This window comes from Dendropsophus ebraccatus, chromosome 6 (assembly GCF_027789765.1).
Source record: "Dendropsophus ebraccatus isolate aDenEbr1 chromosome 6, aDenEbr1.pat, whole genome shotgun sequence".
Lineage (NCBI taxonomy): Eukaryota > Metazoa > Chordata > Amphibia > Anura > Hylidae > Dendropsophus > Dendropsophus ebraccatus.
In genome coordinates this window covers 39,242,740-39,269,777 of record NC_091459.1, presented here as the reverse complement: position 1 = coordinate 39,269,777, position 27,038 = coordinate 39,242,740, and the positions used below count along the sequence as shown (strand labels likewise).

At 42.2% G+C, this 27,038-nt stretch overlaps 1 protein-coding gene across 3 annotated transcripts in view; it reads left to right on the top strand.

Moving 5' to 3' along the window:
- REV3L (REV3 like, DNA directed polymerase zeta catalytic subunit) overlaps positions 1 to 27,038 on the top strand; it is a 124,441-nt gene that overhangs the window by 94,961 nt on the left and 2,442 nt on the right. For all 3 annotated transcript variants that reach the window (XM_069974847.1, XM_069974846.1, XM_069974848.1), the window contains 12 exons: positions 1,181 to 1,299; positions 3,003 to 3,121; positions 3,819 to 3,960; positions 5,542 to 5,786; positions 9,494 to 9,602; positions 10,782 to 10,988; positions 14,366 to 14,475; positions 16,053 to 16,167; positions 17,999 to 18,136; positions 19,777 to 19,967; positions 24,043 to 24,289; positions 25,368 to 25,583. In XM_069974847.1, the coding sequence (XP_069830948.1) occupies positions 1,181 to 1,299; positions 3,003 to 3,121; positions 3,819 to 3,960; positions 5,542 to 5,786; positions 9,494 to 9,602; positions 10,782 to 10,988; positions 14,366 to 14,475; positions 16,053 to 16,167; positions 17,999 to 18,136; positions 19,777 to 19,967; positions 24,043 to 24,289; positions 25,368 to 25,583 (1,958 nt within the window). The remainder of the gene's footprint in view (positions 1 to 1,180; positions 1,300 to 3,002; positions 3,122 to 3,818; positions 3,961 to 5,541; positions 5,787 to 9,493; positions 9,603 to 10,781; positions 10,989 to 14,365; positions 14,476 to 16,052; positions 16,168 to 17,998; positions 18,137 to 19,776; positions 19,968 to 24,042; positions 24,290 to 25,367; positions 25,584 to 27,038) is intronic.

Here is a 27,038-nt window from a genome sequence, read left to right as displayed (position 1 = left end):
CTGGCTATCTTGTTGTGTGGAGGGGAAGTGTGCAGGAGAAAGGCCCAATTTAAAGGAGAAGGATCCTGACCATTTCCCACTATATTAGGTTCTATTATCTTGTATTCAAGCTGGACTAGTTAGTTAAATGACACCTGGTTACTGACCCCTAATTTAACAATTATAAATCCCATCCCCACAAGTTGACTACTTGGTTTTTAGCATTCATCAGAGTTACTGTATTTCTCTGAAATTAAGACTGGGTCTTATCTATATTTTTTTTCCTCTGAATAATAGACTGGCTTATTTTTGGGGTAGGCCTTATTTTCAGAAAATGCAGTATATGCCCCTACATTGTAGCCCCACTCTGTATGGTAGTTACCTGCCATACTCTAAGGGCCCTATTCCACCGGACGATTATCGTTCAGATTATCGTTAAATCGTTCGGATCTAAACGATAATCGTTCGGTTGAAATGCAGTTAACGATTAACGACCGAATGAGAAATCGTTGATCGCTTTATTAGACCTGGACCTATTTTTATCGTTGCTCGTTCGCAAATCGTTCGCAATGAATAAGACGTCGTTCAGTCGTTCGCAGTAGATATGAACGCAGTAGCGAAGAAAAAACGATCGCAAATACCATCATACGATCATATCGTTCCATGGAAATGAGGTAACGTTTTCAGGTCTTTCGCAATAGCGGTCGTTTGATCGTTAACGATTATGCGAACGATAATCGTCCGGTGGAATAGGGCTCCTGTACTGTAAGGTCTCCTGTAGTTAGGCCTCCATTCTGTACACCTCCCCCTTGTGCAGGTAGCCCCCATAATTTATACCTCCCTCCCCCCTCTTTACCCTCCAGCCCTCATATTCAGTGTCCCCTACTGTGCATCTTCTTACCCCTCCTGCCTCCGATGCAGTTTGTGTTGAGCAGGTGGGGCGGGGCATAACAAGTCTTGCACTGATTGGCCGATGCTCAGCCACCCAGTGTCAGGGATCTGGTCAGCTGACTATAACTAGGGATTATTTCTCGAGAAGGGCTTATATTTCAAGTCTACTCCAATTAGCCTGCAAAATGAAGCCAGGTCTTATTTTTGGGGTTGGTCTTATTTTTGTAGAAGTACTGTATTAGATCTATAATATCTGGTATTATATTTTGGTATTTGTAATAATCGCTTCTGGTTTTATGTTTTCTTTCAGTGGATGAAAATGAGAATCGATTTTCTGCGGACAAAGATGAATATGGTGCTGAAACTATGAGTGAGATAAATATAGTTGGTCGGATTATATTAAATGTTTGGAGGATGATGAGACCTGAGGTATTGCCTAAGTTCTTATATTATTTCTTGCACAAGACCAAAAGTAATCTATGATCTTTTACAGCGTAGTCTAGATGAGTCTTATGGTCAAATTACATTTCAGATCAGTACTGCAATATAATGTGGAATTTCACAAAACCATCACCAGTATAGCAGGGGCCTTTTTATTTATGTATTTTTTATTTTTAGGTTTTGGCTGTGATGGGGGGGGGGGGGGGCGGGGCGTAATTAATCGGGGCTGTTGCAGTATGTTTTGTATTAACATTTTAGGGTAGCTTTACACATACCGCATCGCAGCTGATTTGATCGAAATAACTGAACACAGCATCAAATCTGCACCGGATCCTGTATGTGTGAATACACCCTTATTTTGGCGTTTTTTTCCTTTGAAGGTTCTGCACTTTTTGTATTCACTTAATTTACAGTTTATTTTTAACATTTGCCACCTAGGTCATATAAAGAATAATTGAATAATGATGTTCTCCATGCTTTTATTAGATTATCAGTTATACTGGAACCTTATTACCCTGCTACCTATAGGTTTCTGTTATGATAGGTGATCAGTCGGCAGGGATGGGGCTTTGACATGCCTTGACATGACATAAAAGTGCAGCTACAGTCTTCAGTCTTAGTGTTTAGTGTAGAAAATAAAATAAACATGACTTTTGGAATGATAACTTTGTTTTATATGTCTTATCTAAATGCACTATGTAAAGAAATATAGAAAGCAGTGTTTTTGGGTTCACCCTTTGCACAAGAGGTGAACAAAAATTGAATGGAAAAGGTAAGTGAATGAATCACTCCAAGGTATTACACTTTATTACTTATTAAATGATGGCATGCTCAAAAATGCACTTGACTTTTCTGTGGTGACCTCTGAGCTTAAAGGGGACCTCCAGTGAAAAAATATTATTTTAAATTACCTGGTGTCAGAAATTTATATAGATTTGTAATTTACTTCTGTTTAAAAATCTTGCTACTTCCAGTACTTATCAGCTGCTGTATGTCCTGCAGAAAGTGGTGTATTATTTGCAGTCTGTTACAGTGCTGCTGCCACCTCTGACTGTTGACTGTGACAGGAACTGGATGGGGATTTTCTGCTGTTCTGGTACATTGCTGTCACAGACAGAGGTGGCAGCAGAGAGCATTGTGTCAGACTGTGGAAATAAGTAATCACTTCCATCAGGACCTCCAGCAGCTGATAAATACTGGAAGACTTAAAGGGAACCTGTCACCCCCCGTGCCGGGGTGACAGGCTCCCGACCCCCCGTTAGAGCCCCCTATACTCACCTAATCCCGCCGGGTCCCGCTTCTGGATCCGGTCGGTTGACTGAGATCTCAGCCGCTGCAGCCCAGCGCGCGCGCGCTGAGAGATGAGTCCAACACTAATAGAGAATGACGGAGCGTCGGACTCTCCTGTCATTCTCTATGGGTGTTGGGCTGCAGCGGCTGAGATCTCAGTCACCCGACCGGATCCAGAAGCGGGATTAGGTGAGTATAGGGGGCTCCAACGGGGGGTCGGGAGCCTGTCACCCCTGATTTTTTTTTCCACTGGAGTGTCCCTTTAAATGAGCCTAAGCGGCCATATCTTTATGTAGGCACTTACATGCAGATGTTGTCAGATACAAGGTTGTTAGTAAACGTCATATGTGTTGACTTTTTTTTTTTTTGTGATGGTAATTTTTTTTTCCATTGTCCAATAGGTTGCTCTGACTAACTATACGTTTGAAAATGTGGCCTTCCATGTTCTTCACCAGAGGTTCCCACTTTTTACTTTTCGAACTTTATCAGATTGGTTTGATCAGAAATCTGATGTTTACAGGTAAAAAATTATTAATGCTAACTAATCTTTTAAAAACATTTTATTAGCACAAGGGAAGTTGGCACCATATTCTTAGTGGCAATCTTTATGTATTATAACTCAGAGTTCACATATTGCGGTCGAGTCATACTTAAAGGGGTAGTGCGGCGCTAAACAATTATTCACAAAATAACACACATTGCAAAGTTATACAACTTTGTAATGTATGTTATGTATGTGAATGGCCCCCTTCCCAGTGTTTCACCCCCACCCACGCTAGACCCGGAAGTGTTGGTGCATTATACTTACCTGATTCGTGTCGAACCCCATCCGCTATCTTGGGAAAATGATGTCATTTTCGGGTGGCCGGCCAAACTGCTCCATCAGTCTCTCGTGCCGGCCCCCCTCTGCCGCGTCATCAGCTGCTCAGCCGCGATTGGCTGAGCATAATTGTGCAATCGCGGCTGAGTACAGTTATGTCCCGGCAGAGGGGGGCCGGCACGAGAGACGGATGGACGGTTCGGACCTGCAAAAGTATACACTCATACAATTATTTTTTGGCATTATCCTGGTTATCAGAAGTTTTAGCCATCCATGGGACATTAAGATGAAAATAATGGTTTTTATAAATTGGTTAGTTATGGTTTTATAATAGAGTTGAGAACATATTTTTTATGTTGTTTTTGGACTAATATTTTTTCTTTGTGTTTATTTACAGATGGAGGATGATTGACCATTACATTAGCAGAGTGCATGGATCACTCCAGTTACTCGAACACTTAGATTTGATTGGGAGAACTAGTGAACTTGCAAGACTTTTTGGAATTCAGTTTTTGCACGTCCTAACTAGAGGATCACAGGTAAGGCAACCATATCTATAAAGTGCAACATGGGGACTCTGTTTGGGCCATTTATGCTAATTTAACAGGACTCAATACACAGCAGACTGCACTATTGAATACACTTGTATGTCAGCGGAAGGTGGGCCGAAAAGAGTCACTAGGTGCTGCTTTCTGTCACAGCATAGTCTGCTGATGCAAGATGCCGATGGATATGTGAAGGACTAAGCATTTACACAATAAAGGGGTTTTACCATTATAATAAATACATAAAAGCTGATGCATGAAAGTTTTGTGAAAGTTTTAAATGTAGAAAAGTTTCTGGAAAATGTACTGAGAGGAATATACGTAGTAATCCCCCATGTATGTGCCTGCTTTGTGTTGATAAATTGTTGCCCTTGGTTACAACCATCATAGATAATCCACTAAGATGGTCTGCTTTGTTCAATTTTGATCTCCTGGTCAGTCTAGGAAGTATTGGCAGTTAGTGTCCATTGTGTATATAAAGAAGGGGGGTTGTGGTAGAGTGTGGGCACTGTTGCATGTATGTTCTCACTGAAACTTCAGTGGGAAAGCAAAACGTGGAGCAAATCTGTGGGTTTTACGTTCCATGGCACTGGTGCAGAGCTCCTGGCCCGCAGAGTGTAAGGAGTTAAGTGATGATACATAGCAGGGTTAGTGTTAAATCGTTTTACAGGCTAGCACTAAGCCCCAGCTTAGTAATGGACACTGTCTAATTAGGCTACTTCTACTACTAAACCTGCAAAGTGATTTTAGAAAAAACACAGTGCATCTCCACTTAACCCCTTCCTTGCTGGGACTGGCTACCAAGAAGGGGGTATAGTAAGCAGATCACTGCTTAGTGTCTGGCACCAAAAGAGTTAAGTGCTGATACACAGCATGGCCACTTAAAGTAGAAGTCCCACCAAATTTCAAAAAAGGCAGGCATGGAGTGCAGTAAAATAATAAACAACCTAAACTCACCCATCCCCCTGCCTCCGTTTAGCTTGTTTATTTGTTTTCAGATTTATGGGGGGGAACAATGATGCACACTTATTATACAAACTCTGCATGGTTTGAGAGGCCCTTTATAGGGGTTATCTGGAGATTAAAAAATTATAGATTTATATTATATATGGCTGGTGGTGGGGTTTTTAAAAATTAAAAAGAACCTATGTTCACCCCCCTCATCTGCCACCCCAGCACTCACAATCAGCTACTTCCAGGTTTCTGATAATGTGGCATCCCTGCAGGAAGTGGCCCACTCAGCCACTCACTGGTTGTAACCGAGAGGACCAGTGTGCACAGGGTTTAGGAGCAGGATCTTTTTTTATTTTTATGTTTACACCGCCACATATACTTTTTTTTTTTTTTAATATAACCGAGTAAGCCCTTTAACATTCCAGGATAAAACAACCATAACCAATGGCTAGAGAATTGTGGGATGGAGGCTGCTGTGATAGATATAAAGATGTTTTTGATTTAAACTACTTCTTTATATGTGATATTTCCAAAGATATCCAATTTGGGTTTTTAGTTTCAGAATAAATAGTGACATGAGAGAACTAATGATATGTTTTTTCTTATTTCTTATTTGCACAGTATCGTGTTGAGTCAATGATGCTCCGCATTGCCAAGCCAATGAATTATATCCCAGTAACTCCAAGTCCCCAACAACGAGCTCAGATGAAAGCACCACAGTGTATACCACTTGTAATGGAGCCTGAATCCAAATTCTACAGCAATTCCATATTGGTTCTAGACTTTCAGTCCTTATACCCATCTGTAGTGATTGCTTACAACTACTGCTACTCGACTTGTCTGGGGAACATTGAGAATCTGGGAAAGTAAGAGACATCCTTGTTTTACTTGTTTTACTTGTTTTGTGCACATAAAATACTACATGTATGAGTGGCATCAGAGGCGATAGTGGGAAACAATTTGCTTAACCCTTAGGGGACACAGCCAGTTTTCATTTTTGCGTTTTCGTTTTTCCCTCCTCGTGTATATAAGGCCATAGCGCCTGCATTTTTCCACCTAGAGACCCAAATGAGCCCTTATTTTTTGCGCAACTAATTGTACTTTGCTAAGGCAGATGTAATTTTTGCCTAAAATGTGCCGGGAAACCAGAAAAAAATTATATGTGTGGTGAAATTGAAAAAAAAAAACGCATTTCTTTTATTTGGGGGAAATGTGTTTTTACGCCATTCGCCCTGGGGTAAAACTGACTTGTTATGCATGTTCCTCAAGTCGTTACGATTAAAACGATATGTAACATGTATAACTTATATTGTATCTGATGGCCTGTATAAAATTCAAACCGTTGTTAACCAATATACGTTCCTTAAAATCGCTCCATTCCCGGGCTTATAGCGCTTTTATCCTTTGGTCTATGGGTCTGTGTGAGGTGTCATTTTTTGCGCCATGATGTGATCTTTCTATCGGTACCTTGATTGCGCATATATGACTTTTTGATCGCTTTTTATTACAATTATTCTGGATTTGATGCGACCAAAAATGCGCAATTTTGCACTTTGGGATTTTTTTGTGCTGACGCCGTTTACCGTGTGAGATCAGGAATGTGATTAATTAATAGTTCGGGCGATTACGCACGCGGCGATAGCAAACATGTTTGTTTATTAATTTATTTATTTATTTTTATTTATAAAATGGGGAAAGGGGGGTGATTCAGACTTTTATTAGGAGAGGGGATTTTGTGTTATTAAAAATACTTTTTTCTTTTACTTTAGACATATACTAGAAGCCCCCCTGGGGGGCTTCTAGTATATGCACTCTGATCTCTCATAGAGATCCATGCAGTATAGTTATACTGCATGAATCCATGAGATCGGTGTTCTATTACTTTTGGCTGCTGCAGCCAAAAGCAATAGAATGCCGAGCCGGGATCAGCGCCATTACGGAGCAGACCCCGGCCCGGTATGGATGCAGGGATCGCCCCCCCGCAATCGCGCCGCAGGGGGGCGATCCCCCCACTAGACCACCAGGGATGTATAACCGCAAGTATTTAGAAGCAGCTGTCAACTTTGACAGCTGCTTCTAAGTACTTAATTAGCGGGCACGGCGATCGGACCGTGCCCGCTAATAGCCGCGAGCCCGGGCTACATGCGGCACCCGGGATCGCGGCAGTTCAGAGGGTGGTCGCCGCGCGACCCCCCTCTGAACTCCCATAGCGGCACGAGGACGTTAAATAACGTCCTGGTGCAGCTATGGGTTAAATCTAAAAGCCCTGTTAGGTTTAATTGTAGTTAAGACATGTACATGGTCTAAAAAAAATTTTCTTTTCCAACTAGAGTCATTTTTTGTTAAGAAGGTGGTTCTCCCCAAATTCCATTATCTAGGGCTTCAATTGCCGATTTACATTTTATCTTGCTATTACTGAACAGTATTAAACCTCATATGGCCTAAAAAAAAAAGGTGGAACCCAAGAGATGGGGGGTGGGGTGTCTCTGCTACAAAGTGACATTAGATGCATACACTTACCTATGGGACAACCAAATACTTGCTAAATTACGACTTGTCCCATGGAACCTGCAGTGGAATTCACGGTGTGGGGGAGGTGTGCCCGGGTGTGTTATGTGATCTGAGAAAATCTTACCCCACACATGCCCCCTGCCGTTTACAGGCATCATTTTAGGATTTTTTTCCTTTGTTGCTTATAAGTTCCCTATCCTCCAAATACTTTGACTCTACAGACAGGAAAGCTATTTCTGTTCTCTACATGGATCTTCTAAACTTTAGTAGCATTGTAGCAGATCTCTTTTGTAATTGGCAGTCTCGGTTTTAGGGAAGCTAGACAATATGTTATTGCTTAGGTGGAAAAGAGAAGTACCAAAAGCAGCCACTAGATGTCACTATTTGTTCCACAGTATTTCCTCAGAGTTAGGGGGCGTTCACACGTTTTGTGTACTGGCTGTAAATACAGATAATGTGCTATGGAACAGAGCTTGAAGTTCCTGGCATCATCATTTATATTTAGTGCTAGGAGCTCCAAAGCTCCACAAAGTAGAGCTTTATGAAAAGGGTTGTCCGACCCGGATCCCTTTTTGTGGAATGCCCGGGGAGGGGATGAGTGAAATGAGGAACCTACTTACCTTCCTGTCTCCCGCCCATACTCCACTTCTCCAGTCCCCCGGTGTGCGGTTGCTTCCAGGTGCTGAGATGTGACATAGCAGGCCCGCTTAGCCATCCGGTGACTGCAGTGGTGTCTCCCTTTGCCACTAAATGGCATACTGTGTCTGCTACATCACATCTTAGTACCCGGAAGTGGCCGCCACACACCAGGCGACAGAGCAGCAGAGTACAGGCAGGAGACAGGGAGGTAAGTGTGTGTGTGTTATTCTGCAAAATGGGGTCCTCTCTGAATAACTCCTTTAAAGCCCTGTATTTAGTTTATTATTATGTTTAGCTTGGCAAACACATTACTTTTTCATTATAGCACCAACAAGAAGTTATCCCGGCACTACACACTAGGGTACTTGTAGGACTTCTCTACACCTGGCAGATGACATCAGTTAGGACATGCTAATCCCCTATGGCTCGGACCTTTTTACCTTCGAATGGTGCTCTACATATAACAGTTCACCTCATAATCAACATGCAGAATAAAGATGGTGGCACTCGCCACTTGCGGTTGTAAACAGACTATCATTCTCTTTATGGGTTGTGGAGTGGAGACTCTCGAACAGGCAATGGACCGTTTCACACACCAAACACGAAAGCCTTGACAAAGTAGACAGTGTTTGGTGCATGAAATGGTCCGTCCACAACCCATGAATGAAATAAAGGTCTGTTTTTAACCGCAAGTGGTAAGTGCCACCATTTTTATTCTGCATGTTGTTTATTTTTTCATTGCTCCCCTGACATGTTTCCCCCAAAATTTGTTCAAGGCGTTATAAATTATTTGTTATGCTCCTTTAAAAAAAATATATATATATATAGCAGGGCAGTATGTGTGGTTGTGTGCATATGACTGACCTTGCTGGACATGTTTCTGGTCTAAACCGCTTCCACGCCTTTGTGCAGACAAAACTCTACTGTCTCCTGCATATACTGTTCTTGTGCCGTGTCTCTTGATTATTGGTATTTGCCTTGTACATGCCTATTTGTACTGATCTACAACTTCTCACCACGGTTGACAAGAAACACAATGTTTAAAACATAACATTCTGGATAATAAAGTCTTTCACTAAGTTTATGCCACTATAAGGCTCCGTTTACACAGAGTAAAACTGCCGGAATTCTCCACAGCGAAATCCTGCCAGCCTCCATGACATACTAGTAGTCTATGGGAGGCTTGCGCCCCTCCTCTCTCTGCACTGAAGAATTAAAATGTCCATTCTTCCGAGCAGAGAGAGGAGGCGTGCAAGCCTCCCATAGACTACCAGTGTATCACGGAGGCTGGCGGAATTCCACCAGTTTTACTCCGTGTGAAGGGAGTCTTAAAATGTACATTGCTGTCAGTCATAGTTCTTGTCATGTCTGTAACCACAATTCCATAATTTTAAGTGAGAATATCTTGCTTTATATTTTGTAGGTGTGAAGAGTTAAAATTTGGCTGTACATCTTTGCATGTTCCTCCAGACCTCTTGCACCAGCTACGACATGATATTACAGTTTCACCAAATGGAGTTGCTTTTGTTAAGGTACGCCTTAGTATAAATAGGTATACTGACATTCTTTATGGGATTCATACATATATGACTTGTTAGAGTCACATATATCGAACGTTTGTTAATCTCATTTGAAAATTTTAATGTTTCAAATGCCACATAAAATTTTCTAGGTCTCCTTAAGAAGCAACTGAAGGATAATAAAATTATCATCAGAGACTTTGCTGACCAAGCATCCAGATATACAGTGTAGTAAAGAATAGACAGTATGAGATCCTCCAGCAGCACTTTGTTGAAACTGGGTAAATTTTATTTAGAAATAAAACATTCTAAAAACAGATGTCAGAATGCTATGATTAACCAGCTTTAACAAAGCGGTGCTGGAAGAGATTTGTCTGTTCCTCACTGCTTTTTTTTTTATTTTCTTTTATTTAAAGGGTACGTTTCATCCCGAACCCACCCTATCCCTGGACAGGGCCCCCCCATACATACCCCCTCTTGCATGTCCCAGTGCCGGTCCTGCCGCGGAGATCTTGCTGCCGCTCATCTGCGCGCTGAATATGCGAATGAAGAGAGAGGAGTTCGATGGCCTGTTCCTGCGGTTTCCTCTGTCCAGGGATGGCGTGGGTTCAGGGTGACGGGTTCCCTTTAAGCCAGTGTTTATCCCTTTCAGGACTGGGGCGCATTTTCATGTTACTGTTGTAATAACTTTTAAAGTCAAAATCAACAGTAAATGTGAAAAAAGCAAGTTTGCAATATACATTCATTATTTTAAGTAAAAACAAAGCTATACTTACTTGTATCCAGGTCCAGTCTCCTGAAGGCGGCTTTTTAATTTTGCTGGTTGAAAAAAGAAACTAAGCACATGAAGTAGGGCAATGCATAATGGGAATAAAGTATACAAAATAGCTCTCCTCTTGAAGGAAGAAAAATGTCTTCTTGGTGCCATCTATAGGTGACTATACTGCAAGTAATAATTTAACCTATATAGTGCCAACATATTCCTCAGCACTTTACAAGTCTGGCAGTATATATAGACTCATCAAGTCAAATACGAGAGCCCCGCTGACAAGAGCCTACAATATATGTATATGTATCTATGTATATCTATATGTATCCTGTGTAATAGCTGCCTACATGTGGATTCATCTTCTGTGATGATTATTCTCAACCATTTACTTTCTTGTGAATCTTTTCTTTCTCCTGACTTAGGCCTCCGTCAGAAAGGGTGTGTTGCCACGAATGCTTGAAGAGATTTTGAAGACCAGAATAATGGTGAAACAGTCTATGAAAGAGTATAAAGGAGACAGAAGCCTTACACGCCTGCTTGATGCCAGACAACTGGGATTGAAGTTAATTTCCAATGTGACGTTTGGCTATACTGCTGCTAACTTCTCTGGCCGAATGCCCTGTGTAGAGGTATGATGACAAAAGAGCACTAGATCAATATGCCTTTATAACGTACAATCCTATGGAATATACTCAGCTCTGGGTCATGTGCAGCTTGCCATGCCTTTTTGTTATTGGGGTTGGATTTACAAAGATCCCTTTTAAACAACACACGCCAAATCTACCTGCTTGCTTAAAGGGACAGTATTGTACTTTTAACAGGCAACACTAGCTCCTACTGGTTCTTAAGATTATTACCCTGATGCATATTTTAAACAACTTTAAAAACCTGCATGGTTTTCTTCTAATAACCCTATAGAGTGGTGACAAGTGTTCCTTGTGCTGTTTTCGAGCCCCGAGAGTCCATGGTGCACAGCTATTTCTTAGGGCCCTATTACATGGGACGATTATCGTGCAAAAAATCGTTAAACCGTTCAAATTTAAACGATAATCGCTTCATCTGAATGCAGGCAACAATCTAAACATCGTTTTTTGTGTCGTTGATCCCATCTTTTGAGCTGCACCTAAAATCATTGTTAATCATTCGATGTAGTTACACATTCGTTCACTAATCATTCATTGTTATGCTGCGTTCACACGAAGCGATAATTCGCCCAATCGATCGTTTAACAATTTTGGTTTTTATAACGATCAGCGTTTAGATGAATAAATCGTTAGAAAAATTGTTATAAAATTCGTAAGAAAAATCGTTATTGCGATCGTTTTTAAGATCGCTTAAGCCCATCTTTCACATAGGGTGAATCTGTGAAAGACTGTTTACACGAAGCGATCTGTGACTTTTTAACAAACGACAATTTAAGAACATGTTAAAAGATTAAAATAAACGATTTCTCGCTCGTAGCTTGATCGTTCGCTGTGTTGATCGTTATCGCAAAAATTTGAAAGATATTTGTTCCGTGTAAACGCAGCATAATGCCACATCGTTTGTTCGTTTGCTGGAATCAGATGGAGTAAACAGTCGTTGTAATGATTGTAACTAACGACTATCGTTCTGTGTAATATGGTGAGTGATGTCAAGTAGCTCTCGATTTGTGATTGTAATTGTTTTTTGTTAATTGTTAAAAATTGCTTTGTCTAATCGGACCCTTATTCTGTCCGTTTAGGGGGTTGGACCAGATCTGGGTGGTTTGACAGCGGTACACACAGGTTCTTCCTTTCAGCACAAAACCTCCTCCTAACTCCTGATGTGCCAAAGTGCTTTTGAAAGTCAACTGTTCAGTTTCATCAAACTTTCATCAAGCTGGCACTGTGTTGGGGAAGGACACTACTCTATAAATTGCATGTGAAGGGAGAAGGGGTTACTGATGCACATGGTTGCGAAGTGCTATGTGAGCAGGAAGGAAAGAAAGAGCAGAAGCACAGCAGGGAAGCCTTTATGAACCCTTTTTTTTAACTTCTCTGCATTTCCTAATTTTTAGTGGTTTACAATCTTTTTGTGCACAAATTACACTAAACAGAAACCCTCTTTATTGTCTTTCTTTTTTATCAGTTACTTTTATTTCTTTATTTCCTAGTATTCCTATAGTGGGGCATGGGGATATATTTTCCTCTATCATCTTACTGGATTCTTTGAAAATATTTTCCCAATATTCCTTAGTATCTCTGCAAAACCAGAAAACATGTGCCAGGTCCCCTGAGTCAACTGGTGCCAGAGATTTTTAATTTCAAAAAAGCCTTCCAGTACTTATTATCTGCTGTATGTCCTGCAGGAAGTGGTGTTTTCTCTCCAGTCTGACACAGTGCTCTCTGCTGCCACCTCTGTCTGAGAGCAGTAGCAAACCCCTATAGAAAACCTCTTCTGCTCTCCAGACTAGAAAGATTACCACTTCCTGCAGGACATTGTGCAAATGAGCATAGATGAGTCCGATGCCCACAGGAAGGCACTGGAGTGGTGATTTCTTATGGGCATCGGACTCATCTCTGTTCATTTGCATAATGAGCACAGCAGTGATTTCTACGCGAGGGGGCCGGCATCCGGAGCGAGATGGCCAGGGGCGGGAGTAATTATTTCACGCTGTATCCCAGGGAAAGTTGGGTCTTGGCCTGCTGTCAGAGCTGACAGGTTCCCTTTAAGGGCCTATTCCACGGGGCGAGGAGGGCCCGATCAACAATTTAAACGAGCGCCGATCTGCTAGATCGCGGCTTGTTTACTGGGCCTATTCCACGGCCCGATGATCGTTTAGCGAGGGCTGCAGGGACATCGTTACCGATGTCCTTGCAGCATACATTACCTGTCAGATCTTCTTTGTTCTGTCTTCCTCCCCGGGTCCCGCGCGCTCTAGCTTCAGAATGGCCTGTCAGCTGACAGGCCACTCAGCCAATCACAGGCTGTGGCGGTCCCGGCCTGTGATTGGCTGAGCGCTCTCATTGCAAAGCTAGAGCGCGCGGGACCCAGGGAGGACAGAGCGGAGGAGAAGCGCTGTAACACCGAAAAAAAGAAAAAATTGGTCAGCTCTCCTAGAACACCATTCACACTAGGCAGGAGCACGTTGCCATGGCTGAAATTGCAAACACACAAAAACACAGAAAAATGCAACAGCTCACCACAATGGCAAGATACAGACCCACCATAGACATGAAAATTATTAAAAGCAGCCCCCCCAACTGCCCAAAAAAAATTCCCACAAAAATACTATTTGCAAACAGCGTAAACTGCCTCACCACGATAAGGTGGACTCATATCTAGGCAGTACACTGTAATGGCGTACACTGTCGTGCACTTCACCTGTCTCACCCAGGTGGTGCAATTATTTTTGCAGGTATTAGACGGATCTTGCATGCCCAGAGCATAGGCGTTGATCATAAGATCTTTGCCAGTACCTTTAACCAGTATAGATTAATATTAGCTCTTCAGTTTTAAACATTACCGCCTGTTTTAACCTCTACATATACTGGTACATGTCTGGGACATTTCTAGCAAGATATTTTATCCATCCTGATTTGTTTAGAGCTACCTTGTTGCACAGTGTCAAATTTACTTTAGAAGGACAGTAAGAATCCTCTGGAGGATGGACACAGGCTTATAGATTGCAGCTACACAGCACAGGCCCACTCTATCCTTCTCCTGCACATAGCACAAACTAAGGCCTTCCCCCACTTCCTGTGTTCCATCTTGGTGTCTTTGTTACTAGAGACGGCCTGAGTCTAACAGACAGTGGACAGTATATTGGACAGGAGTGAAACTCCCAATGGCCGATTTTCTAAGGATTGAAGTCGTCTTTTTGCATAATGGAAGGAAGTCGTCTAAAACAACAATGAACCCATCTAGTCTTAGTTTGTGCATATGATATAATAATTTATTTACGTGATTATTATTTTATTAGAGATTTAAGCAAATACTGCAGAAGTGATGATTTCTTTGATGATGTATTTTTTCTGTCTTGCAGATTGGAGATAGTATCATCCATAAAGCACGAGAGACTTTGGAGCGTGCTATAAAACTTGTGAACGACACAAAGAAATGGGGAGCCAGAGTTGTTTATGGCGATACTGACAGGTAATAAAAAGGATCAAGATATTTGGTCGTTCTCTTGAGTATAATGACCTCTTTTAGCAGGTTGGAACATGAATTGCAGATGACAGATTCCCTTTAAGGGTATGTTCACACTGCGTAAAAGAGGCAGAACCCTGCCTGCCTCAATGCGACACTGCTTCTCTATGGGAAAGCGCGCGCTCTTCCGCTGCTGCCGCTCTCCGCTTAAAGAAGTGACATGTCAGAGGGATTGTGCAAAAATCTACACCTGCTCCAGAGCAGGTGTAAACTTTTGCATGGTTTACACCTGTTTACACCTGTTTCCAGGTGAAAACGATAATAAAATAGGCACCGGAGGAGGCCATGCCCATCAGGCGAGCGGGGGTTATGGCTGGCGTACGCCACAGAAAAGGAAAGAATGTATGTATTTTCCTTGGTCAGGAGTGCAATATTAAAAAATGTCCCCCATAGTGTATATAAACTTCATAATACATGTATACTATAGAGCTGTATAGATCAGCCTGACCACTGCTTTTTGTCAGAAAGAGCTACTGGAATCTGCAAATCTTTAGATAGGAGCTTTTTAGGGTCCTGTACCATTCACACAGGGGTCCCAGAAAAATTAAAGTCTCTTACCAGCTGTCCAAAAGGTGCAGCCCATCCTGGCACAGGTAAAGAGCGATACAGAACATGTAGTACTGCACTACACTGTAGAGAGGTGCTACTAGACAGGCAATTTCTGCACAGACTTCAGTAATACAGGGGGTTTAACTGCAGAATAGCCATTCACACGTGTTGCTGGTTTGGACTGTCTGTAGCATTGTATATTAATTATTTGTCTCAAGTTACAATCGTCAAGGAAACACCATTGTGTGTGGAAAATATTGTAACCTGGGGCCATTATAACCACTGTGTATGAAGGAAGTAAAAGAAGAGGTATAAACCTCAACACAGGTGGTGAGGCCAGCCACGGAACAAGGAACAGCAGGGGGCGCCATCACAGAAATAACTCATACAGCAAACAGTATTTTTAACCTACAGCTATTGATAAAGTATTTGTTTTCTCACATACTGTTAAAATATACACACTATTTTTCGTGGGATATTCCTTTTAAGTACAACAGCCCAGTAATTTGGGCCCTATTCCTGACCTTAGCGAAGTTCATGGTAGAAGACTAGAACTTGGGAATGTTCTGACCAAGTGAAAGATTATTTTAAAATGTATTTAATTCAATTTAATTACAGATATAGAGAAGTGATTGGCTCAGTTACGTAGAGTAACAATACTATCATTCATTGTTATGCCTTATTAATTTCAGATATTGAGAAGTGATTGACCGTATTACTCCACATAGTTAAGCCATTCCTTGTGATGCCATATTGATTACAAATATAGAGAAGAGATTAACAGTATTACTCCACGTAACTGAGCCATTCATTGTGACACCATATTAATTACAGATACAGAGAAGTGATTGACATTATTACTCCACGTAACTAAGCCATTCATTGTGACGCCATATTAATCACAGATTGTAACTGTAAACACATGCTTCCTTTCCATGATCATTTATGTGGTTTATTATCCTTATGTTTTGTAGTATGTTTGTGCTGCTGAAAGGTGCAACAAAGGAGCAGTCTTTCAAAATAGGGCAAGAAATTGCTGAAGCGGTCACTGCCACAAACCCAAAGCCAGTAAAGCTAAAGTTTGAGAAGGTAACACATTATTTACAATTGGTTCTATTATGCATATTACCAAAAAGCTTTCCTTAAAGTGATAGTGTATCCAGCAAACTGCTTGTACCATCCGTTTGATGAGAATAAGTGCTTCCCGGCAATGTCTTTTAAAATGTGCCCTGTGCCTTGGTTAGGGTAAAAAAAATTATCTTTTAATCTGCAGCAGCCAAGTCAATGTGTCGTGTCCTAGACTGTCTGTGCCTTAGGCCTCCGATGCCTCTCCTTTCTTCCTCCCCTCGCCCCTTGTCATAAGGAATGGATTTCTCCTATTCACTGCTTATGCGCAGCTTCGGATCATTAAGGCACATGTGCATTATATATGTAAGTGATAAATAGGAGAAATTCTGCCTGGGGCATTCCTACTGAATAGGAGGGCGGGGAGGAAGAAAGGAGAGGCATCGCAGGCCTACGGCATAGATGCTCTAGACCACGCCTCATAGACTCGGCTGCTGCAGATTAAAGATCAGAACAGTGCTTCTCGGGTTAACCTGAGAAGCACTGCCACAATCTCTGCTCACCCTCACCTCTTACTCCTGCCGACATCCGTAGCCAGGACATTGGAGGTTTCAGGCTTCACAGAGCCCTGATGTTGAGAGATTTCTGCCTCTGTAGCCATGTAGATGCTGCAGTCGCACTGAGCGCAGCATTTTGCAGCTGTGCTTTTGCAGTTATCTGTAGCTGCTGTAGGAGTAAAGGAAATAGAATCAACTCACCAGTAATTGGGTATTCCCATAATCTCCACTGCAGCACAGGATTTTTTTCCCCACCCTTACTACTTTGCAAATCCTTTATTATCATTATTATTATTATATAAAGCTTTTAATCCAAGATCTGTGCTGGGGTCCGTTCGTCAGGTGATGCAGTTATTGTCCTAAAAAAACAACTTTTAAACTTGCAGCTCTGTGTCAAACTGCCGTTGCCTAGAGTATCTGTTCCCTAACCTAGCACCACCCCTCCGTCCCTCCTCCCCTTCCTCTTCATCATTAGGAATGCAACTGGCAGGATTTTTCCTATTCCTCTGCAGTGAACATTGCACAGGTTGCGTAATGATCCAGTCCATGTGCAGTGTTCACACAGCTGATGAATAGGAGAATACCTGCCTGGGGCATTTCTAATGATGAAAAGGGCAAGGAGGAGGGACAGAGAGGATGTGCCATCCTAAGGCATGGGTACTCTAGGCCACACCAGTTTGACACAGGGCTGCAAGTTTAAAAGTTGTTTTTCAGGACAATAACTGCATCACCTGCCGAACGGACCCCAGGACAGATCTTGGATTAAAAGCAGCTATCTGAAGGTACAAGCTGTTTGGGGGGGGGCTAATTGTGGGTACAGAGTCACTTTAATCATGAAAGTAAAATCCAACAAAGCATTACTTGGAGGGAATTAACCTCTTAAGGGCACAGCCAAATTTTTTTTATTTGGCATACCTCTAAAATTGCCTTATTGTGACCCCTATAGTCTGTATAAACAAAATTCTGCAGACCATTTTTGAGCAGAAAGCTCCAAACAAATGTTTTATCTGCCATTGGATTAAATGGATTAGTTTCCATTAAATATTTGACATCCAACTTTTGTCCCATACTCTACTATGTCCCATACTATACAAGATACATGTTTGTCAGGTTTATTAGTTGTCTGATCTGATCATCTCATGACAGTGAGTGCTTCTCATCCACCTGAATAGTATATATATCTATAAGAAAGATTTGCATATTAAATTAGTGCTGTTTAGAAATGTATTACATATTGCTGATTTCATGATTACTCATATCTGTCTGCTACCAACATGTTACATATCTACATCTTGCAGGTGTATCTTCCTTGTGTTTTGCAAACCAAGAAAAGATATGTTGGTTATATGTATGAAACCCTTGACCAGAAGGATCCTGTTTTTGATGCAAAAGGTATAGAGACTGTGCGACGAGATGCCTGTCCTGCTGTTGGTAAGGTAAGAAAAGGAAATAAAAAAGCTTGACCCCTTCCCCTGTCTCACCTATTAGGAACCGTAAGGGGTCATTCACACGCTTCATAATCCATGGACCCTACAGAGAACAAAGTGGACTTGCAGACCTCCTGGCATCATGTTTGTTACAATGTCAAGAGAGCTAAAAATGTTTAAATCTTTGTGGGACTGTACTGATGTACTGATCAGTACAGTCCTTATTTTCAAAGATACGCTTTATTTTACCATAATATTTTCTGTGAAACAGATTGAAATTAAAAAGTAAAAACACTGCAATTCTACATTTGAGATTTTTTTTTTTTTTGTTACACCATTCACTTTATGGTAAAACTCAAATGGTATCTTTATTCTAAAGGTCCGTAAGATTATAGCTTATATAATTTTTATTAGGTTTTAAAATGTTAATGTGTGGTTAAGGCAATTGTGTAAAACTAAAGGTTTCAGGTGTGTTGGTAGCGGGTGGTCTAATAAGATGATGTACAAGAGGCATGCTATGCATCAATTACATATAGGTGCATGGTGTGAAAGGCATTTAGGGTGCCTTCACACATACCGGATTCGCATCAGATTTGACGCTGCGAGTTAGCATTTTGCATTTTCATTCCACTGCGGATATGTAACCCGGCCCCTTTAACCCCCGCAGCCCCGGCCTGGACCATTCATCACCTGCTCCAGGCTCCTACTTGCTTCGAAGCCTCCCAGCATCTCCCGGTGGTCAGCCAATCACTGAGCTGCCTCGCCGCATTGCACTGATTGACCGCCGGGAGATGCCGGGAGGCTCCGAAGCAAGCAGGAGCCTGGAGCAGGTGATGTATTTTCCAGGGCTGCACCCGGCCCGAAGCATACAATATTCCGCTGCGGGTATGTGACCCCCATAGAACTTCACTATACCCGGATCCAAAAAATTGCAGCGTGAAATCTGCTGCAGATCCAATACGTGTGAAGCTACCCTTAAAGGGGTAGTGCGGCATTTACCATTTATTCACTAAATAACACACATTACAAGGGGTAGGGAGCCATAAATAAACTTTTGTAATGTGTGTTATTTAGTGAATAAATGTTAAACGCCGCACTACCCCTTTAAACTAGGAAAATGAGATGGGAAAAAAATTGTGGCAGTGCCTCTTTAAATTTTTATTATTGGGAGTGACAGTGAACTGTTAGTTCAGTGACCTTCTAGTACAGCCTGCCAGGCTTTGAGCCATTAAAAAGGCCTTCAGCTGCCATGGTAATAGATCGGCACCCTGCAATTGTGTTGTGACAGTACCGATCAGACTCCTGACAGGTGCGGCATCTGTCAAGTCACTCTACTTCTGAAGTCTGATCACAGCAGTTGCAGTCAGGTGTCAGCTGTAAGATACAGCTTGTATCCGCCACATGTAGCGCAAACTAAGCTACAGATCCTAGTCTATTTTAAGCTGCCAAGCAGCCATTTAAGAAACGTAGATGCAGCCAATAAGGGGTTAATGAATAAAAAGAAAATAATAAATCTAACCCTTTGTATGGTGAGTAGAATGAGACGAGATATCCTACAATCCATGGGTTTTGGGTTTTTTTTGGGGGGGGGGGGGTTTCCAAGCTATTCCCGCCTGGTGCATGATACCTCTCTCATTCTTTATTTCCAGATACTTGAACGTTCTATTAAGCTTTTATTTGAAACAAGAGATATAAGTCAAATCAAGCAGTATGTCCAAAGGCAATGTATGAAGCTTTTGGAGGGGAAAGCCAGCATGCAGGATCTTATCTTTGCCAAGGAATACAGAGGAAGCTTTGCTTACAGACCAGGAGCTTGTGTGCCAGCACTAGAACTTACAAGGTAACGTACCAGAAGACCATATGGCTACAGATAGGGGGCTCCAGGCTGCCTGTTTAACATGCTTGCATGGTTTTGTTCAAGCTGCTGTAACATCACGTCATTAAGATTGCACGGATATCTCGCTGTGAATGTGTATAGTGATTTTCATATGTAGAATAGTAAATTGTCTGTATAATTGATAACTGAATATATATTAAATCTTAAAGGACAACTCCGGCCAAAAGTATTTTTTAATATGTTATTACTTATGGAATGTTAGACAAATTCCTAATGTACATTAATTATGGAAAATGCACATATACTGCTATTTCCCTTAATTTTGTCGATTATGGAGACTTCAAATTCTCTGAAATACTGTGACGTCACAAATCAGGTGTAATTCCAATGGAGTGTCCAGCATGGGGTGTACTATATATAGAATTCAATGAGTACCATTGACTTCTATATATAGTGCGCCCCTGCTGGACACTATGGAATCAATGGCTGTCAAGATCAATGGAGTCTGTATGCAAACATATACACTGTACTACCTGCCCCATTATCTGCTCATAGTATGAGCAGATGATGGGGGAGTAGTACCAGGGCTACTCTCATCACTAATCCAGCCCCCCTGCTGCTGCCGCCACATATGCTCTGTTCTACTTCCCTATCATCTGCTCATACTATGAGCAGATGATGGGGAAGTAGTACCAGGGCTGTCGCCGCCGCTGCAGCCACATATGCTCTGTACTACTTCCCCATCATCTGCTCATACTATGAGCAGATGATGGGGAAGTAGTACCAGGGCTATCACCATCACCGCCGTCAAGCTTGTCACTGTAGTTCACCTGATCCTGGAGCAGCATTCTGGAGCTCCGGATCACTCTTGCCCGCCGCCTACTTCCTCCCTGAGACTTGGGCCTCAATTACAGCAGTGGACCCGCCCGGAACCCTGGAGCTGCGGCCAGCGGACGTATGCAGCGTGAGTGACAGCAGGGGCACTCATCAGCAGTGGGTCTGGTGCTGTAATGGAGGCCCCAGTCTAATGGAGAAAGTAGGCCCGGGGAGGGGGGGGGTTCGGGGGTGTCATCCGAAGCTCCAGAATGCTGCTCCAGGATCAGGTGAACTGCAGTGGCAGGCTCGACAGCGGTGATGGGGATAGTGTAGTATGAGCAGATGATGGGGAAGTAGTACAAGAGCATATGTGGCGGCATCGGCGGTTGGTGATGGCCCTGGTACTACTTCCCCATCATCTGCTCATACTATGAGCAGATGATGGGGGAGTAGTACAGTGTACATGTTTGCATACCTTGATTCCATTGATTCCATAGAGTGTCCAGCAGGGGTGCACTATATATCGAAGTCAATGGTACTCATTGAATTATATATATATATATATATATATATATATATATATATATATATATACATATATTTATAGTGCGCCCCCTGCTGGACACTCCATTGAAATTACACCTGATTTGTGACGTCACAGTATTTCAGAGAATTTGAAGTCTTTATGATCTACTAAATTAAGGGAAATAGCAGTATATGTGCATTTCCCATAATTAATGTACATTAGGAATTTGTCTAACTTTCCATAAGTAATAACATATTAAAAAATACCATGGCCAAACTTCTCCCTCAACCATTGTGAAAAGAAAGTCAAACAGAATAAGTGAAACAAGGGGTTTCCATATTATAACCACATAAGTTGGTAACGGAACCTGTCACCATAAAAATGCTATCTAATCTATCGCCGTGCCATCATGTTATAGAGCAGGAAGAACTGAGCGGATTGATATATAACTTTATGGGAAAAGATCCTGTATAACTTGTAGTCAGTTGAGTGACACCGCCCACTTGACTCCTTATTACTAAATCTTTTCCCACAAATTTATATATCAATCTGCTCAGCTCCTCCTGCTCTATAACATGATGGCAGTAGATTAGATAGCATTGTCTTCGTGACAGGTTCCCTTTATTTCTTTGTTTAGATTAATTTTCTCATAGAAAAAGGAGAATTACGGTCTGGGGTGGATTTTTGGCAGAGTGCCAGAGAGGGGGAGGATGACGCTCTCACCTTCCCTGCTCCAGCACTGATGCCGGCACCCCGCAACTCTTGTCCCCCGATCCTGGATGCTTCTGGGTCTGCGTGGGGACCTGGGAAGTGACGTGTTAGGCCCCCTTAGCTAGTAAGCGGCTGAGGCGGGACCCAGTTATGTCACTTCCCAGGTACCCTTTACACCAGAAATCGCCTGGGTCCGGGAGACTGGAGCTGCAGGATACCGGCATCAGCTCTGGAGCAAGGGAGGTGAGAGCATGTTACTACTTTCATCACCTCAAAAATCACCCCAGCCCGGGATTCTTCTTTAACCCCTTAAGGTCAAAGCCTATTTTCGTTTTTTCGCTTTTGCTTATTCCATTTTAAGTTTAAAAGTCCATAGCGCTTGCATTTTTTCACCTAGAGACGTATATGAGCGCTTATTTTTTGCGAAACCAATTGTACTTTGCAATGACAGGCATTATTTTTCCATAACATATGCTGCGAAACCGGAAAAAAATCATTTGCGCTGTCAAATTGAAAAAAAACGAATTTGTTTTGATTTCGGGGAGTTTTGCATTTACGCCGTCCGTCCTATGGTAAAACTGACTTGTTATATATGTTCCTCAAGTCGTTACGATTACTATGATATATAACATGTATAACTTATATTGTATCGGATGGCCTGTAAAAAATTCAAACCATTGTTAACAAATATACGTTCCTTAAAATCGCTCCATTCCCAGGCTTATAGTGCTTTTATCCTTTGGTCTATGGGGCTGTGTGAGGTGTCAGTTTTTGCGCCATGATGTGTTCTTTCTATCGGTACCTTGATTGCGCATATACGACTTTTTGATCGTTTTTTATTACATTTTTTCTGGATTTGATGCGACCAAAAATGCGCAATTTTGCACTTTGGAATTTTTTTGCGCTGACGCCGTTTACCGTGCAAGATCAGGAATGTGATTAATTAATAGTTCAGGCGATTACGCACGCGGCGATAGCAAACATGTTTATTTATTTATTAATTTATATTTATAAAATGGGAAAAGGGGGGTGATTTGGACTTTTATTAGGGGAGGGGATTTTTTATTAATAAAAACACTTTTTTACTTTTTTTTTACTGTAACTAGAAGCCCCCCTGGGGAACTTGTATATAGGCAGCACTGATCTCTCATAGAGATCAATGCTGTGTATATACACAGCAAAGATCGATTAGATCGGTCATAGATTACTATGGCCTGCTGCAGGCCATAGCAATCTATTGCCGAGCCGGGATCAGCATCATTCCGACGCTGAGGCCCGGCACGGGCAGAAGAACGGATCTCCACCCCGCGATCGCATCGCGGGGGGGAGATCCGTCCCACTAGACACCAGGGATGTGTTTACCTAAGCCTCTAAGTGCAGCTGTCAGGTTTGACAGCTGCACTTAGAGGCTTAATTAGCCGGCGCGGCAACGGGACCCGCGCCGGCTAATAGAGGCACTGCCCCGCTGGGATCAGCGCCGTTCAGAGCGGGGTCCCGGCGGGACCCCGCTCTTAACACCCCGAGCGGCACCATGACGTATCAGATACGTCATGGGTCGCTAAGGGGTTAAATAGTCAAATAGTCAACACTATATTGTAGAGCTGTATACCCTCTTCATTATTATGCAGGGCTTTGCTCTGGTTCTGTCTAGGTCACAGTCAGTGAGGTTTTTGGGTTTTTTTTTCAGGGGGAAGCCACTTGGTTTTATTAGTGTGGTTTATACATTGAAAACCACATAGTTATTGGCCATGTAAACATATACAGTATTAAAGGGGTTATCCAGCGCTACAAAAACATGGCCACTTTTCCCCCTACTGTTGTCTCCATTTCAGGTGCGGTTTGCAATTAAGCTCCATTTACTTCAATGGAACTGAGTTTCAAAACCCCACCCAAGCTGGAGACAACAGTAGGGGGAAGGTGGCCATGTTTTTGTAGCGCTGGATAACCCCTTTAAGACGTTTTTTTTGTCCTGCCCTGTCCCCTCCTGAGCAATTTGATAATTACCCCAGTCTTTCTTTTTCACAGGAAAATGGTAGCATATGATCGACGTTCTGAACCACGTGTGGGAGAAAGAGTGCCATATGTCATTGTGTACGGTACACCTGGAGTGCCCCTTATTCAGCTTGTAAGACGGCCTATTGATGTCCTCCAAGATCATAATTTGAGACTTAATGCAACCTACTACATCACTAAGCAAATACTGCCGCCACTAAACAGAATCTTTTCTCTCATTGGAGTTGATGTGTTCAGTTGGTATGATGAATTACCAAGGGTAAGTACATACTTGTTTAATAGACTTCTATAAAACACTATTTTTCCAAGAACTCGATTCCTAAGAAGTCTTTAGTGTAACCATACCTCCCAACTTTTAGGGCATTAAAATAGGAACACATAATGTGGAGTGTACCACCAATTCACATTTGTTAGCCAATACCTGTCCTATTAGTATCTGGGCACATCTGTGCAGAACTGTAAGTGATTGCAGTCCAGACCACCATGACAACTTCTTACTGCAGAAACTGCAAAACTAACATCTTGGGCTACCTCTATATACTGACTCTCCATACTGCCCCAAAAAGTAATTATTTGTGCTTGCCCGTGCCTACAAACATTTAATGCCCACTATATCTATAATGCTTCCCTACATCTGTACAACTGATACATTAATAATGCCATCTGTGCCACCTCTACAATAATAATGACCCCTCTTTGCCTTCAAAAAACTATAAAACTCTTTCTGTGCCCTTCCACATGTGGCCTATCTGTGCCCTTCACCACACACAATAATGGTGCCCTGTCACATTTATCTGCAGATTATTGGATGGGTAGGTAGATTAACCCCTTTCCCCCCTTGTGCCAAGGTTAAAAAAAAATCTAGAAACAAAAAAAAACTTGTCCCCCCCCCCCCCCCCCCCCCCCATTCTCTTTACTGGTTTGCATTCTTAAAGGTGGCACAATGCAGTGACCTGCTGCCTGTGCCTGGAAACTGGCATGCCCAGCTGTTTGCTGCCTTTTTGAGGGCTGTATGTCTAAAGCAGTCTATGGGAATGAGGGCCCAATGGCTGTCTGCTCTGCCATAGTCTTTAAACGCATGTGTGTCCTGAGGACTTGGGCCAAACTATTCATGGCCTAGTGATAGGATTAGGCCGTCAACAGATGATCATCGCAATGCCAACACCCTTGTCAATGTACATGAGCCAGAAGCCTTGACTCCATACATTTTATGCAGTGGTGGGACAGCTTCTGTTCATGTTAGTGGGAGCTGCTGTGCAGTTACTCTGCACCACTACTACAAACAATGTACAGATGCCTCCACCTAACAGGAGACTACATTCTCTTTCCTTTGTCAGATCCAAAAAGCGTACTCTGCATACTCTATGCGACATGACCTGGATGCAAGAAAAGGCACAATCTCTCAATATTTCACAACTTTGCATTGCCCCATATGTGATGAGCTGACACAACATGGGATCTGTACGAAATGCAGAAGTCAGCCACAGCATGTTGTAGTGATTCTCAATCAGGAAATTCGTGAACTGGAGTACAGACAAGACCAGCTAGTCAAGGTAAATATGTATTTTTCATATATAAGCTATATATTACCCACAATGTAAAGCTCTGCATCGTTATCTCCGTAGTCCAGTATTACATGCATACACAGTCCTGTTCATTTTTACCAAGTAGGTTTTTTGTTACAGTAGAGATGTAGCTGTTATGAAATATACAGTATATAACACATTATCATGACTATAAAATGTTCTCTGCATTAACACCACTCTATGTATAACAGATTTTTTCCTCCATTTTCTAATATTGGTGGCTATTGACCAATGAAACAGATTGTTTAACTGATGTGTACCTGCCATAAGTTATTCAGCTCTGTCTCCATTGCTTTAATGGGGTTGTCCAGCGAAAATCTTTTTCTTTTAAATCAACTGGTGTCAGAAAGTTATATACACTACCATTCAAAAGTTTGGGGTCACCCAAACAATGTTGTGTTTTCCATGAAAAGTCGCACTTATTCACCACCATACGTTGTGAAATGAATAGAAAATAGAGTTAAGACAAGGATAGAAATAATGATTTGTATTTGAAATAACTTTGTTTTTACATCACACTTTGCTTTGGTCAAAGAATCCACCTTTTGCAGCAATTCCAGCATTGCACACCTTTGGCATTCTAGCTATTAATCTGTTGAGGTAAGCTGGAGAAATTGCACCCCACGCTTCTAGAAGCAGCTCCCACAAGTTGGATTGGTTGGATGGGCACTTCTGGCGTACCATACGGTCAAGCTGCTCCCACAACAGCTCAATGGGGTTCAGATCTGGTGACTGCGCTGGCCACTCCATTACCGATAGAATACCAGCTGCTGCTTCTGCTGTAAATATTTCTTGCACAATTTGGAGGTGTGTTTAGGGTCATTGTCCTGTTGTAGGATGAAATTGGCTCCAATCAAGCGCTGTCCACTGGGTATGGCATGGCGGTGCAGAGTGGTAGCCTTCCTAATTCAGAATCCCTTTTACCCTGTACAAATCTACTACCTTACCAGCACCAAAGCAACCCCAGACCATCACATTACCTCCACCATGCTTAACAGATGGCATCAGGCATTCTTCCAGTATCTTTTCATTTGTTCTGCGTCTCACAAACGTTCTTCTTTGTGATCCAAACACCTCAAACTTGGATTCATCCGTCCACAACACTTTTTTTTCCAGTCTTCCTCTGTCCAATGTCTGTGTTCTTTTGCCCATCTTAATCTTTTTTTTCTTTTATTGGCCAGTCTCAGATATGGCTTTTTCTTTGCCACTCTGCCCTGAAGCCCAAAATCCGGCAGCCGCCTCTTCACTGTAGATGTTGACACTGGTGTTTTGCGGGTACTATTTAATGAAGATGCCAGTTGGGGACCTGTGAGGCCTCTGTTTCTCAAACTAGAGACTCTAATGTGCTTATCTTCTTGCTTAGTTGTGCAACGCGGCCTCCCACTTCTTTTTCTACTCTGGTTAGAGCCTGTTTGTGCTGTC